We start from the raw sequence: 14,181 nt of genomic DNA, 5'->3' as shown, positions 1-14,181 counted from the left end.
TAGTACTGTTCCAGACAGCAACCAGGTTGCAGCCAGGCCCCTAATTATTCAATTAGAGGTCATTTAGCAACGAGCACCTGAAAATCTGTTTGATAATGGTTTGTTTAATATTTTTTAAATTCTACATTTCTTTTAAATTTCACAACCAGAATGACATTAAACGAAACGCCCGTCCTCTCTCGTTTAATCTAGAAATTTGCAATACACCAAACATTTGGGCAATTATAGATTTTCAGGCATCTTCAAAGTGTGAAAACAGCTTTCTTGATGTCAAACACCCAGAAACAATCTGGTATAATTTGTCAAGAATTTTTCGCAACGTACTCTTTTTATTTATGTATATGCTCTGAGCACACTTAAACTCAGGGGAGACGTTCAGGAGGACATTAAGATGTTTCGGACTCTTGTAAGTGGATTGTTCGTGCACTGGGCTTGCAACGTATTCAGATGACTTTTTAATAATAAAGAAAATCACACAGACTCATTTAATTTGAAGTTTTAACGAATCAGAGCAGTAGTAGTGCTCTTTTCGGTTTATTAAATGCTTATGTTAAAAATTGGATTGGTTGGTTGCGCAGACCACCGTAAATCCCAAGTAAAAAGCAGTCTGGGTGATCCAGTGCTTTACAGATTCAACAGCATTAATACTTCAATACAGTAATACCGATATGGTTAATTATATGCTTAGTCCATATATTCATAAAGCTAAAAACGCACACCGCTAAATTCTAGAACATTCAATATATATCACTCTCTTAAGACTAAAACATAATTTCTATACCTTATAGCAATGCATCAATATAAGAGATATTCAATTCAAATATATGCTTACCTTCCAGTATATGGAAGTGTAGTGTAGGATATATTGATAAATAAGAACTGTCTTCAAAAGGCAGAGACTTGGGAATACGACTAAACAGCAATCAGTTTTTCAGAGATCTTCAGAGCATGGACCACACAACTTGTAGTTAGCAAGTCGTGCGATACTTGACTGAGGTTTTACCTAGGTTTTTATAGGATTTTCCCTCCATTGAATACATCAGGTCCCAAGTAAATCTAATCATCACTCGGCCTTGACCTTTCTTACATACCTCCTGGCATACCTCCTAAGGTGTCTCTGTGTGAACAGAAGGAGATGCGTGAAAGAAACATGTACAGGTCCAGAATGCTTGTGAGAGGTACAGAGTTAGCCCTGGTTCATGAAATGAGAAGTGTGACTGTGACAGATGCAGAGGTAAATCACCCCGCACTGGGCCCAAGTCATGTCCAGCCTGCAGTCATTTAGTAAGACATTGTCGAATCTTGTTTGAATGTGATGATTCCGAGGGACTTTCTTTCTCTCATTTGAATGTAAATCCCAGAGATGTAAAAAGAGCTGAGTGTATGGATTGTGAGGGCGGCCACCTGGTAAAATGGGCACATCTGGGTAAATTAGAATGTGAGGAAGGTGTCCCTATTAAGCGTGTACAAGTGTCTTGTAGGTATAAGGTCAAGACCATGGCGACCCACACCTGTGATGCCAAACGCTGGATAAAGGGTCCTGTGGTGGTCTTCGCTGAACCAACTCGGGATGAACCCAGAACAGAAATGGAGTCCTGCTGGGAACGAGCTGAAGCCTTGGACATGGATTGGATGATTTAAATATATTAATGAAATGCATGTGCTATAATCATTTGTAATGTTTAATAGTTTTTGGTTTGTAACCATTGCTGTAAGAATGCTTTCTCTGAATGACCCTTTAACTGGAGCAGGGACAACCTGACACCTTAACCCAGCCAGCCTCAAGCCATCTCTTATCAAGATGGGCACAGCTCCAGAATTGAGGGCTGGAATTTCTGCTAATACTTTTTCAGCTTGAATACAGAATAATGTTATACTAATGAATACATGTTAATATGTTTGCTTTAAATAGTATAGATTGTTGTGGTAACATGTAATCATAGGTAGTGATAATTATTGTTAGTTTATATAATATATAAAATCCTAATATGATAGCATACCTGAAGCTGTTTTCTATCAAGATGGGCATAGTTGAAAACGGAGTCCTAATTCAATGAAAAGAATTGCTGTGTGCTTACATTCAAGAATTATACTTTCTGAATATAAAGGAAAAAGGAGTTAGGAGTATTTTTAAGGGAAAGAGAAAAACAGAAAAGGACTAAAAGATCTCACTTTGAGTCGGTTTCTGCTTGTAATTCAGTTTTAAAATAAGTGGGTAAGTAAGAACAACCTAGAGTAAAAAGCAGCCTCTAATTCAAGAAAAATAAGCATTTCAGAAGATACACCACAAATAGAGAGCAGGAAAATTGAATAAAATCCTATTTTAATATTGCTGCTATACTGCTGCTAGCAGAAAGTAATAAGGTTAGCAGCCATACGCTATAAGGAGTAGAATACTAGTTTGACTCTGAAGTTAAAAAGATGCAGCATAAAAATAAGTTGTGATTAACATACAAAATAAAAGGATTGAATAAATAAAGAAAAATAAAGAGCAGAAGATAGGTTTTAGAAAAGTAAACTCTGTGACCTGCTTTCTTGAACTCTCACAGGTGTAAGGAGATTTATAGAAACATCCATCACTACTAAACTTGGCAAGGAAAGAGATGTCTCCAACAAACTGGATTTAGCCAGTATGAGAATAGCTGAAAAATACACGGTCATCTGGATGTCAATTGAGTTCAGACAACCAGGGGCCCATAGGAGAAAAAACATTACAGCTTTACAGCTCAGTAAAATAGCTAGGTTTTCCATAAGAAGAAAACTCTACACTAAAAAGATATAGAATGGAAGTTCCCTATAATACCTGCTAAACACACACCTGTAAGGAAAGAAGGAAACTAATTTGAGTGAGATGACATGAGGGAATATATTTTTGAAAGCTAAGTTCATGTCATCAATTATAACCATTATAACTATAACTGCTATATTATGATATAACTGTTGGTGTTGCATATATTCAAACACCACTCTTTGTATAATGCACACAATTATTGGTGCTGCATATATTTAAACACCACTCCTTTTTATAATGCACACATATTAAGCAGTGAATCAAGGTAGCAAGGATTTTGTGAACTCTGCTTCACCTAACTTTTTAGATGAAGGAGGGGGCCAAGAATGAGTGGATAAGATCATGGGCCAGTGTTGATTTGTTGGCATGTGACTCCAAGTAAGTCTGAAGAGTTGCTTGAATTCCTTAGAGATTACTGTTCGCCAAGAGATAAGGACTGTCCATATAGATTGATGATTGGATCTAATTGGGGCCTCCCATTGCATTCAAAGGGACAACATTGTATAAAAACCCTGGGCAGATCACACTGAGACCACCACAATCAAGACTCAGCTTGGCAGAGCCACGTGGTCCATCCTTTGCAGGTCTTCACAAGACAGTCCTTCTCTTTTGTTCACGCTACTCTCCCTTATTATAGGAGGTAAGCATATTAATGGTATTATTGTATCTTGCATATATTGGTTGTTTTGCTATGAGGTTTTGAAACTATGTTTTGGTATTGCGAATGTTATATTGAATGTGCTAAAACATCAGTGGGTTCTTGTAGGCTTTGTGCTTAGCTGGCCAGAGGGCTGCACTAAATACATATAATTGTATTATGTTATTGAATTATTAATGCTGAGCTTGTAATAAACTTAGGATTGCTAATTATTGTTACATGTATTCTGGGTTTTGGTAGTATGCGCAAACTACTAAACCAATATTAAAGGCATTTTAATAAACCGAAGGAACGCTGATGTTGCTCTGATTCGTAAAAACTTCAAATAAAAGAGTCTGCGTGATTTTCTTGATTAAATAAAGGTTTCATGGACACACCGCTTGTCCAGTGCTCGAACATAAACCACTAGGAGTTTTAAACATCTTTGTCCTCCTCAACGTCTCCCCTGAGTCAAGAGTGTGTGCAGAGCAAATAATATAATAAAAAGAGACTGTGAAAAGTGAAACGTGACAATATATATATATATATATATATATATATATATATATATATATATATATATATATATATATATGTGTGTGTGTGTTATTTTCAAAGTTTTGGCAGGACAGCGTCTCCTATTGGGTAAAGTTCACATAAACCAAACAATTTAACATTTAAATATTGAAACTGAATGGAGATATGATGCAGCTGCGATGTTGTTTTATACCCAAGCCCTGGTTTTTGGAGTCTTGTTGGTAAAAGAAAGCAGTAAAGGGCCCACCCTTTAAATGTTAAAAGCAGGATTTGCTGACATGTTATCAAAACCAGTTTGATAATGCTTGAAGAAACAACACTGTACAAAAGAAGTGAAACATTCTGCGTATGCCTTGCAAACATACCTGTATTAGCATTGGAGCGCTTTGTAGGATTAACCTTTGAAGAGTAACTTTTAATGAACCATGCTAAGTAACTGAAAGTTAGGAAGTAAACTTGCTATCTGTAGGCAAGTATATTTAGAAAAAGCTAGATTGAAGGTTGATGCTATTTATGATCTTTGATGGATATATATTTATTTTCTAACTTCTGTGATTTCTTTCATATTTCTGTATTCAATAAACTGCTGCTACTAATTGAACTTTCCTTGCATATAGTGCGGGTGTTCACAGTAAGTCACTGACCTTTCCGAACTTAAATAACATTTCAGATTGGAAATTACTAAATTATTCCTACCGCCCTAATTAACAGGAGCCCCTTATCCGCTAATGACTGGTCTGGTGCTTAACCTGGAAAAAAATAAATAAAATCCACTTCACAACTCTCAATTTCACAACCATGCAAACACTTAACAGGTTTCTATTTATTTAAAAACATTATTTAAAAACATGTTCAACATAATAAAAAATGATAGGTCAAGCCATAATCTTTCTAACATAACCTTTTGATCAAACTCACCACCAACTGTACTATAAAGTGCCCTAGTTTCTATGAGCGATTTTCAATGGAAATACAATTGAGAATTTAGGGAAGGGAAAGCTTAAGATGAGATTGACCGATGAAGGGCTCCTGGTGTGGTATACAAAATATAACCAGCATGCAAAACCTGGGACCAGTTATAGGCATAATTTCAGGACTCATTATTTATGTAATTTTTTTCATTATTTTATTTTAAAAGATGATTTCCCTTGCCTGTTTGGTAAAGCTACCAGATGTCACACTTTCAGGTTCACTTGAAAGTTGTCAAAAAGTCATTTTTATTAATTAGTTGCTGCCTGATAATATCAAAAGCTGAAGATAGGATTAAAAGGTGGTAGGAAAATAGTCTAATGTCCTATTTTAAAAGCTTTAAATTCAACCTCATTAGCAATAGCATTACTGGTCTCCTTTTTCAACTGTCTTCGCTTTCACGTTTTACTTCAGTTTTGGAATATGCACATATTTCCAAGACAACACTATGGATGAAATCCTGCTGCTGCTTTCTGGTTTTAGTGAATTTAGTTCAAAGTCATTCGCTGTAATCAGACCATTTAACCAACAGCATAGGTACCACGATGCAGCAGTTTATCTACCACTGTATATTTGAAATGTTTTCGCTATTTGCACCAGGACTACTGTAGAAAATATTTAGCAACTGTTGCTCTTCATAGTTGCTCAGTTTGCTCTGGTCTTAATGCCAACACTTGAAAGGATGCATAATAACTACTTAAACAAAAAAAAAACAGTTGCACTTAGACGCACAGGTAAAGTAGCAGGGATAACATTTTAGTTCCTCCCTGCACACACACACACACACACACACACACACACACACACACACACACACACACACACACACACACACACACACACCACTAGTGTTAATAAAAGTAAATTCTTTTTTTTCCCTTTTTTTTTTTTTTAATCTTTACAAAGTGCAAATTTAATTTATATTAAACTTTCGACTGGTTGTTTTTTTCCTTTTTGTTTGTGTAAAAAAAAAAAAAAGCCGAAACTTTTTTTATTCTGAAATGCATGATCAAAAAGGAAAATCAAAACAAAGTTCCACCCCACTAAAAAAAGAAAAAAAAAATCTACTTGCAACTCTGCTTTATTTAAAAAAAAAAAAAAAAAAAAAAATACTAATTTCATGCCAATGATAGTAATGAAATCAACCCCACAGTTCCATTTTTCTTTTGCTCCCAAATTCTGATACACACTGCAAAGTACTTTTCTTTTACTATGTTTTACTGCCAACGTGCGTTTGTGATTAAAATAGATTTAATTAAAAAAAAAAAAAAATTAAAAAAAATTGTCAGACTCCTGCACGGTCACACATGCATCAGGGAGCAATTAGCAAGCTGCGCAAGCACCAGATGCAAGCCCATTGGCTCCTTCAGGCTGCAGGTCAGTCCCAGCATTTCCTTTGGTCCGTCTGTGAAATGGTACCCCCTCTCTCATTGGTCAGTCCAGGTTTTCCAGTGTGTGTGGTCCTTTCCAAGTTAAAACAAGGAACTTCGGGAAAAATCACTGCAGTTTTGTTCCCAGCTTTCGTTGTCTGTTTCTGAGGGGAAATCATTACAATTGTAATGATTAGGAGTTATACAGAATGTGTTTACATTTATGAAAAAATAAACTTGCATGCAAAACAAACAAATTGGTTTTGTGCTACATGGAAACACAGTAGTAAAATGCACGTAGGAAAACTACTAAATTAAAATAAAAACTGGTGAAAATATAATTTGTACTTTCTCTACAATATCAAACTCTCAATCTAAAAAATAACACAGTAATACTAAAAGAAACTCCAGTCCAGTTAAACAAACAAGAGTGTGTTAAATGACAAAAGCAATGTATTTTTTTTCTTTTACCTAGCTTCTGCTCGTGTTACTGTGTACTCAAACCACAGAATGTTCGGAATGAGGCTTGTGTCCCGGATTAGGAAAAACTCAGAAATGGGCCTGTTGGGGGATAAGGGGGGGGGGGGGGAGCAGCAGATAGAATGCATATTAATCCACTGTCACAGCAAAAAAAAATTAAATGACCTGCAACTGCAGCTCACAGCACATTCTCTTTTGTAGACTTTGTCATTAAAGGAATACCCTGAAGGCTAGATGGACATGTTGGATTGCTACACTAATGTCACAATATGATGCCCCTTATTCTTCATTCAAGAACCGCTTGGTGAACTACAGTACAATGAGCTAGGTTGTGCTTTTGGTCTTGTATCACAATACAAAACGACAGATCTATTACAGTAAAATACATCATGCAAAGAAAGCAGCACGATTCACCGATACACGATGAATCATTATGCCCCAAATAGTGACTGCATTGAGGGACGAGCTGCTTGCACAGACACCCTTTGTGAAGCTTCAGCTCCTTCTGCTTTCTCGTCATTGTTGCTGAATAGTTGCACACAACTCTTAACATCTTAGAGTAGTTTTATCTATACGTATCTTCCAAGTGATAGCTAAGTGTGCCTTTTCAAAAATGTCCTTTTAATCTGCTGATTGTAGAGTGCTTTAGGCACTGCATCTTACAGTTGACCAATATCAAAACAGGTCTGTCCCTTGAAAATGCACAAGATGCAACTCTTCTTTAAATCAATGTATTTCTCTGTGTGGCTTTATAGAACACTGGTACTTACCACGCTGCTATCTTGGGAAAGAGTGGAGTAAGCAACTCCTGTGTGAAGATAAACCAGGCTACTGCCATGATACTCCCTGCTACCCCTCCATTTATAACTTGACTCCAGGAGTGGTACAGCAAATACACTCTTAAAAAACAAAAAACATGATATTAAAAGAGGAATTACCGATGCACTGGAAAAAAGAACACAATGTTCTATTCAGGGTCATAGTTAAGTATACTATCTTATTCCTGGGTGTTGTGTTTCTATGCAAAAAAGATGGGATGTTAATCTTTTGCTGAAAACTGTTAGTAGCTTATACTTAGATGATAGCAATTGCTTATACTGAATGTGGCTTACTCTAGTGCCGAGAGTCCCAATAGGGGTTGCTGTGGAGCACAGTATTCATGTGCAGGGGTCATGGCTTTAAACTCGCACTAGCACCCAGTCCTGGATTTCAGAACTACCTTAGAAGGATATTATTTAAAATCATCAGGAGCCAGGAGTTTGATGTTAAATAAAACATTTAACTTTATAGCTGCATGAACAGCAACTATTCGTAAACCTACAGTCTCAGGTACAATTTATTTACCAAGGGCCTGATCGTTTCAATAATAAACTTAAACATGGGAAGTGCTGAAACCCAAAAGTTCACAGCCCTTCTGCTACAAGAAAATACAGCAATCATGAAGTACGAAATAATGCAAATGTTTGTACCTGCTGTATGAAACGAAGGCTGACACACTTAGCAAACAGGTAGACAGAATGTGTCTCCACAGCAGCTCAAGACACCTGGCATTGTTAGTTTGATGCATTCTGAAAAGGAAAGAAAAAACGAGTTTGCACTGGCTGTTCGTAACATGTACTTACTCTGATGGCTTCAATTACTAGATTGTAAGACATAAATCACGATTCATTCAAAACATCTTATTTCACAAAGCCAGTCACATCACACAGTATCTTAAAACACTCACATTCTAGAACAATCATACAGTACTTCTGTACCATCCACAACTTCAAAACACTAAATCAGAATTCTAGTGCCTCCTTCAGTATACTTTCAAACCAGAATGTTACCGTGAACAAGTGTTTGTATTATCTTGACTTATATTGGCTGGTTTATAAGTGCAGGAGACAACCTGCTCTTGTCACAGGTCATGATACCTACAAAAACTCGCTCTAAAAACCACAAGAGGTTTTCCTACCACATGTATAAACATAAGACAGCTGGCTTACGTAGGTCATTCAGAATAATGCAAAGGTCCTATGGGTGGAGTTTGTATCATGTTTATTTCTGATGACTGATGAAAGGACTGCTTTGTGGAGAAGGAAAAATCTTTAATGATATGCAGTGCATTATGCAATCTTATGTATTAAATATTCAAGAGCCACTTAACAGAACACAAGTAGTTGCATAATGCCTCAATTTCCACTTAAATTGAGGTGATCGATTTGGTACGAGCAAAAAGAATATATGACGAGTCCTTTTGCATGCAATTCTTCCTCTGTAACTTTACTCAAGACAAACAGGGAGGCACGTTAAACTGTTAAAACAATTCAATACTTTAAGATAAATATGTGTTCTGGCATTACAGAAGTCATTTCTTACCATTGTTAAATGCTGCTTTGTCCCCCATTTCCCTTTCTAGGCATTTGTAACCCCCAACTAAATAAAACTAATGAAAAGCCGTGTCACAACACTCAGCTTGTCACTTTGCAGGGCAGATTTTGTAAAAACCACTATTCTGGGAATCTTTGCTTTTATTATGGCGATTCCAAAGGCTGATTTTGACTCCAACTTAACAGAGAATACAGGTGGCTTGTGAAGCCAAACTGCAAGGCAACAGAGCTGCTATAGAAAAACAAACTGATGTGCAAATATCAGCCCTGATTAAAACACTGCCACAGCAAACGTGTACCCAGATTCAGTGCCAAAAAAAATAGAAAATGCAAACTTAGCAGTTCTTACCTAAAATAAAGAAAGAGGAAAGAGTACATAAAGAAAAACCAGATGAACTGGGAGTGACTGGAGGGCATCCCATACTCTGTAGTGAGTGTGGCATGAGCACCTGGAAGGAGAAGCACAAGGAGTTTAATTCAGAGTTCACTTTAAAAAAAAAAAAAATTCCAATTCCAATTCCAATTCCCAATTCCAATTCCAATGCTCTTTGAATTCTAACATATCTTTGATCTAAAGTGCCATTTGCGGTATTCTGTTAAAATGAGCTTCTCACAGTGGCAACCCATTATTTAAATTAAAGTCACCGACAGTCAATTAAATTGGCTTCAAATGAAAGCAGCTGAACAATCACAACAATTTTGTCTCAACGATAAATTCCGAATTGCTTCAAAAGGAAATGGAATTGGAATAGTGAGATTTTAATGTACATTTTAATGTAGTTTGCATAACAGAAGCCATAAACTGCTCCATACCTCGACATGGTCTGGGCTCCCGAAATATGTTCTTCAACAACCAGTTTACTCCCTCATTGAGCACCAGCCCTCCAAAGAATGATATCTGAAGAAATAATACACACAATATCAGAATGTTGCGGTCAGTCACAGTAACTGATAACTCCATTAATACAGTATGCCAAAAACACACATGCAGGAACCTTGTTTATAAACCAGGTCATCATGCCATTTGTTTGGGCATTTATTACAATGTTTGCAATGGAATTCTTGAACTACCCTGAAAAACAACAGCTTTACACGTGACTGCAATTATCTACCTGTAATAAGTATATAGATTTTCATTTTAAGTTTCAAGTATAAAAAGGAACTGTAAACGTTTTTTCATTCTTGTTTAGCAACCTCAAAATATTGACTAGATTTTACATAGCAGCTGGGTCAGTTAGTCGTTCCCAGGAGGGCAAAGCTCAGGTGACTTACAGTGTGCAATTCTCTCTTAAAAACAATGAGTGTTACAAAGCCCACGAGAATGAAGACTGGCAAGAGACTTGAATATGCGAGGAGCTGGCCTGTGAAGTCACCTTAAAAAAAGAAAGACAAAGGTTAATTACTCTCGACAGAAAGACAGACCTCAACACAACCAGGCTTGGGGTTCATTTTCATTTATTTCACAGTTTCAATTCCCTTTTAACCAATTCCAATGCATCAAAATTGCAATTAGCAGTATTCTGTCAAAATGAGCTTCTCACAGTGGAAACAAATTACTTAAATTGATGTCATTGTTAAGTCAGTTAAATTGGCTTCAAATGAAAGCAGCTGAATAATCTAAGGAATTGGAATTGATTTTAATTGGAATTGAAAAACAGGAATTGACCGCAACTCTGAAAACAACTGACAAACAATAAATTAATCTCATCCAACCATTTGGTTGATTTTTTTTTACCCAGAGTGAATATGTTTAGCCTATATCCACCACATTTATTTGGAATCTGTCTTGCATTCATTCAAATCCAGCCACAGAACGACCGAGCGAATTGCACTGTTCCAAAAGATGCCACATTGCTAATCGGATACAGGGCTTCATCTTCAGCTCCAAATTCAGCCGTTTAATTTCCATATATTTCCCTACATTGCAATGGTTATACAAACAGAATACTCCATTGCATGTTACTGCAGTGCTGTGGTTATTTCGCTCATGAGGATCACTGGAAAACACCCACTCGCTCTCTCTGGGGGCATGTCTGTTATTCAGCCAGCCTGCTCTGTGTAATAATTACAGTACAGGGATGGAATCCCATTGCATAGCAGTGTAGGAACTATACCCTGTAAAGGGTTCATTAAAAGAACGGTTTAAAATAGACATTTAAAACTTAAGACAACAGTGCCGATAACACAAACGGGAACAACACAGATCTCATCCAAGACATCTGAAGCAGCCTAGAATAAAAGGTATAAACCACAACATATAGATGGGCTCCCCTACATATGTCCCATTCCCCAAAGAGGCCCAGTTAAACTGAACTCAAGAAATTCTAACGAAATCGTTCCCGTGACGCTTAAAGAAAAAGCTAAGATGCACAACCTGACCATGTAGGGACAAAAGAAACGAGACTGAAAACAACAGAAAGCTGCATAAACTAACAAAAAGAAATATGTGTTGCTCTTGTCGTACCAAGCTTGGGTGCTGTTTTGCTTCGATTATCCTGCTTTGACTTTCAGCTTCTGAGCGAAGAAATTCTGGTACCTTGACAGCACTGAGTCAACCACAAACCTCTAAGCTGCATCGACAGCTGTAGGGAGACACCAGTGACAGGCTGCACAGACTGGCAACAGGACGAAGCGTGGCAGAGAACGACTGGATAAACCTTGTTCAGCCAAACAAGTTAGAATCTACCGGAGCACGAACTGTGTTAGATCCCATTGGGATTGAAGATTAAACAGACCAAACACATCAACTGTGTTACTGGATTCCTTCGGGAATCAAAGATTTCATCGTGGTAGAACAGAACGAGAGGAAACTTAAAAAGGGACAATTCTCAACAAGCAGGCTGTTTGCTCAGGCATTAAGGATGGTTAAATGATCTGCACTTTTACACATGAAACCTAACTGCTTTCAATTTAGCTATGTTAAAACTAACTATTTAACATAGTTTCTGACATTAGATGATCAGGTTGAATACTTTTATTTCTGTATTCAGTAAACTGCTGCTATTCATTAGACCAGCTTGTTGTTTGAGTGTATTGTTCATTATAATTCCTCGACCTAAACAAACAATTTTGGAACTAACCACATGCAAATTTGCACATAAGTATAATTAAGTTAATGCTCCTACAGCAGTCTGCTCCAATCCTGGTTTTACTGCAAGTTCAATAAGACACACCTGAGCTTGTTACCTATACACTGGGCCTAATTAAGTGCATACTAAAACCTGAAACGGGTGAAACTGCTACGCAATAGGAGTCTTATTCCTCTATATATCTCTGCACATGGGCTGTTTTGTCACAAAAACCCCGCTAACAGCTTAGGTGTGATTATACATGAGATTTGCATACATCTTGCGTTAAGAAAAAGTCGGTCTAAAAAATAAATAAATAAATAAAAAATCTCGTTTCAAACGAAAACGACAATTTGCGTATGAATTGAGCATGCAGACTCACACAGACGCAATGTTTCTTTTTTTTTTTAAAACCCTTATCTGTTTGGATGTAACGCTTGTCCGGGTTTTTGCAATTCATTAAGTTATAGAGTAACCAAACTGTAAAATATACATTTTAACTGTATCCACTATCGTCACGAAATGAACCAGAAATCATTATTTGAATTGCAAATAAAGTAGAGTTTCACAAGTTGAAGTATATATGTGGGGAAATCGCAATGATGCCGTTATTGTGTATAGGTTATATTAACACGGTCGGGGCGAGTTGTGTGAAATTATATTCTCCATAGATCTAAATTTATACAATGTAAAATCCTCAAGCCATTTAGTGTAGGTAGTGGTCAAAAGCGCATGCGCACCACTGCTCACTATTTGGCATCTTTTATTTGGCTCTATTACGCACGCGAACTGGATCTCCCAATGTTTAAAAAACATAGCTCACTATATGGCAGCTGCCGCTCGGCTGAGTCCATTCAGCAGCCGGAATTCCAAATCCTAAACAACACGACTCCAATTCAAAACACTGCGATAACTGAACTGTCTGAAAACAAATCCAAGTTTCAAATCTACAATTACCTGTGGGATACTCGACGTGTGTTAGGGAAACCGACCGCCATGGAGCACTGGCCGTACACTCATCTACCGTCGCCATCTTACCCGGATACCGGGAGCAAGCAACTGACCAATCAGAATGCAACGCCCAAGTAGACTAATCCAATCAGAAAATGCTGTTTCAAACCGGCAAGCGGACCATTCACGGTAAAGCACACTAAACCTGTCTCGGATATAATCAACCAAGTACAGTTTTTAAAGGCGAAAGAGTTTGTCCAATTAAAATAAACCCCTCACGCCGCATAAAGACATTACCCAACCAGAAAAGAAAAGCAAGCGAGAGAGTAACAGCCAGGAACCAAACAAAAACAAGTTTGTGTAGGTGTGTGTAAAAAACTCCAAACCGTTAAAGACCCACATGTACAATACACAACAATATGAAACACCTGATAATATTAAAAAAGTATGTATTAAATCATAAGGAGGTCTACTGTCTGAAAGGCAACGCCAGAAGATAGACAAGACTGTTAAATACTGTATTCTGAATTTGAAGTACTACCATGCAATTGTTCTTTAATTAATACTAGTTTTACAAATTGGTTGAAAGCCTTCTTTAAAAAAAAAAAAAAAAAAAAAAGAACATGACACATGACACAACTTATGCAGTAATACCGCATTGTATATATAAAAAAATGTGCTGGTCTAAAATACTACATTGTAGTGCTGTTTGCTGCAGTAACAGGCTGCTGATATTTAAGTATACAGATATGTGTCAACACAGAGATTCCATTCTGGTAGTATTTCAAATCCAGTAGAGAAATGCAAATTGGAGTTTTTTACCACAAGATTTCCAGATTGGGATCTTTATTGCCAGAGTAAATCAGTCATATCTATTGAAATCCCAATTAGAACTTCACTGATGGTTATTACTTGTAGTTTTACAATGAAACGTTACATGTTCGTTGTAATAACACCGTGTAACAATTTTTTTTTTTTTTTTTGGTTCCTGGGTAGTAAGTGTTAT

At 36.9% G+C, this 14,181-nt stretch overlaps 1 protein-coding gene across 1 annotated transcript; it reads right to left on the bottom strand.

Moving 5' to 3' along the window:
• Nucleotides 1-6,024: 6,024 nt before the first annotated feature.
• LOC117396865 (dolichyldiphosphatase 1-like) lies at nucleotides 6,025-13,390 on the bottom strand. Its single transcript, XM_034927203.2, has 8 exons — nucleotides 13,182-13,390; nucleotides 10,429-10,529; nucleotides 9,970-10,054; nucleotides 9,506-9,605; nucleotides 8,254-8,352; nucleotides 7,555-7,683; nucleotides 6,776-6,865; nucleotides 6,025-6,468 (listed from the first exon to the last, which is right to left on the bottom strand). The coding sequence occupies exons 1-8, from the start codon at nucleotides 13,255-13,257 to the stop codon at nucleotides 6,432-6,434; spliced, it is 717 nt and encodes a 238-aa protein (XP_034783094.2). The 5' UTR covers nucleotides 13,258-13,390; the 3' UTR covers nucleotides 6,025-6,431.
• Between the last annotated feature and the right edge of the window lie 791 nt (nucleotides 13,391-14,181).

Source organism: Acipenser ruthenus, chromosome 15, assembly GCF_902713425.1.
Source record: "Acipenser ruthenus chromosome 15, fAciRut3.2 maternal haplotype, whole genome shotgun sequence".
In the NCBI taxonomy this organism is placed as follows: domain Eukaryota; kingdom Metazoa; phylum Chordata; class Actinopteri; order Acipenseriformes; family Acipenseridae; genus Acipenser; species Acipenser ruthenus.
This window is presented reverse-complemented; position numbering and strand designations above follow the sequence as displayed.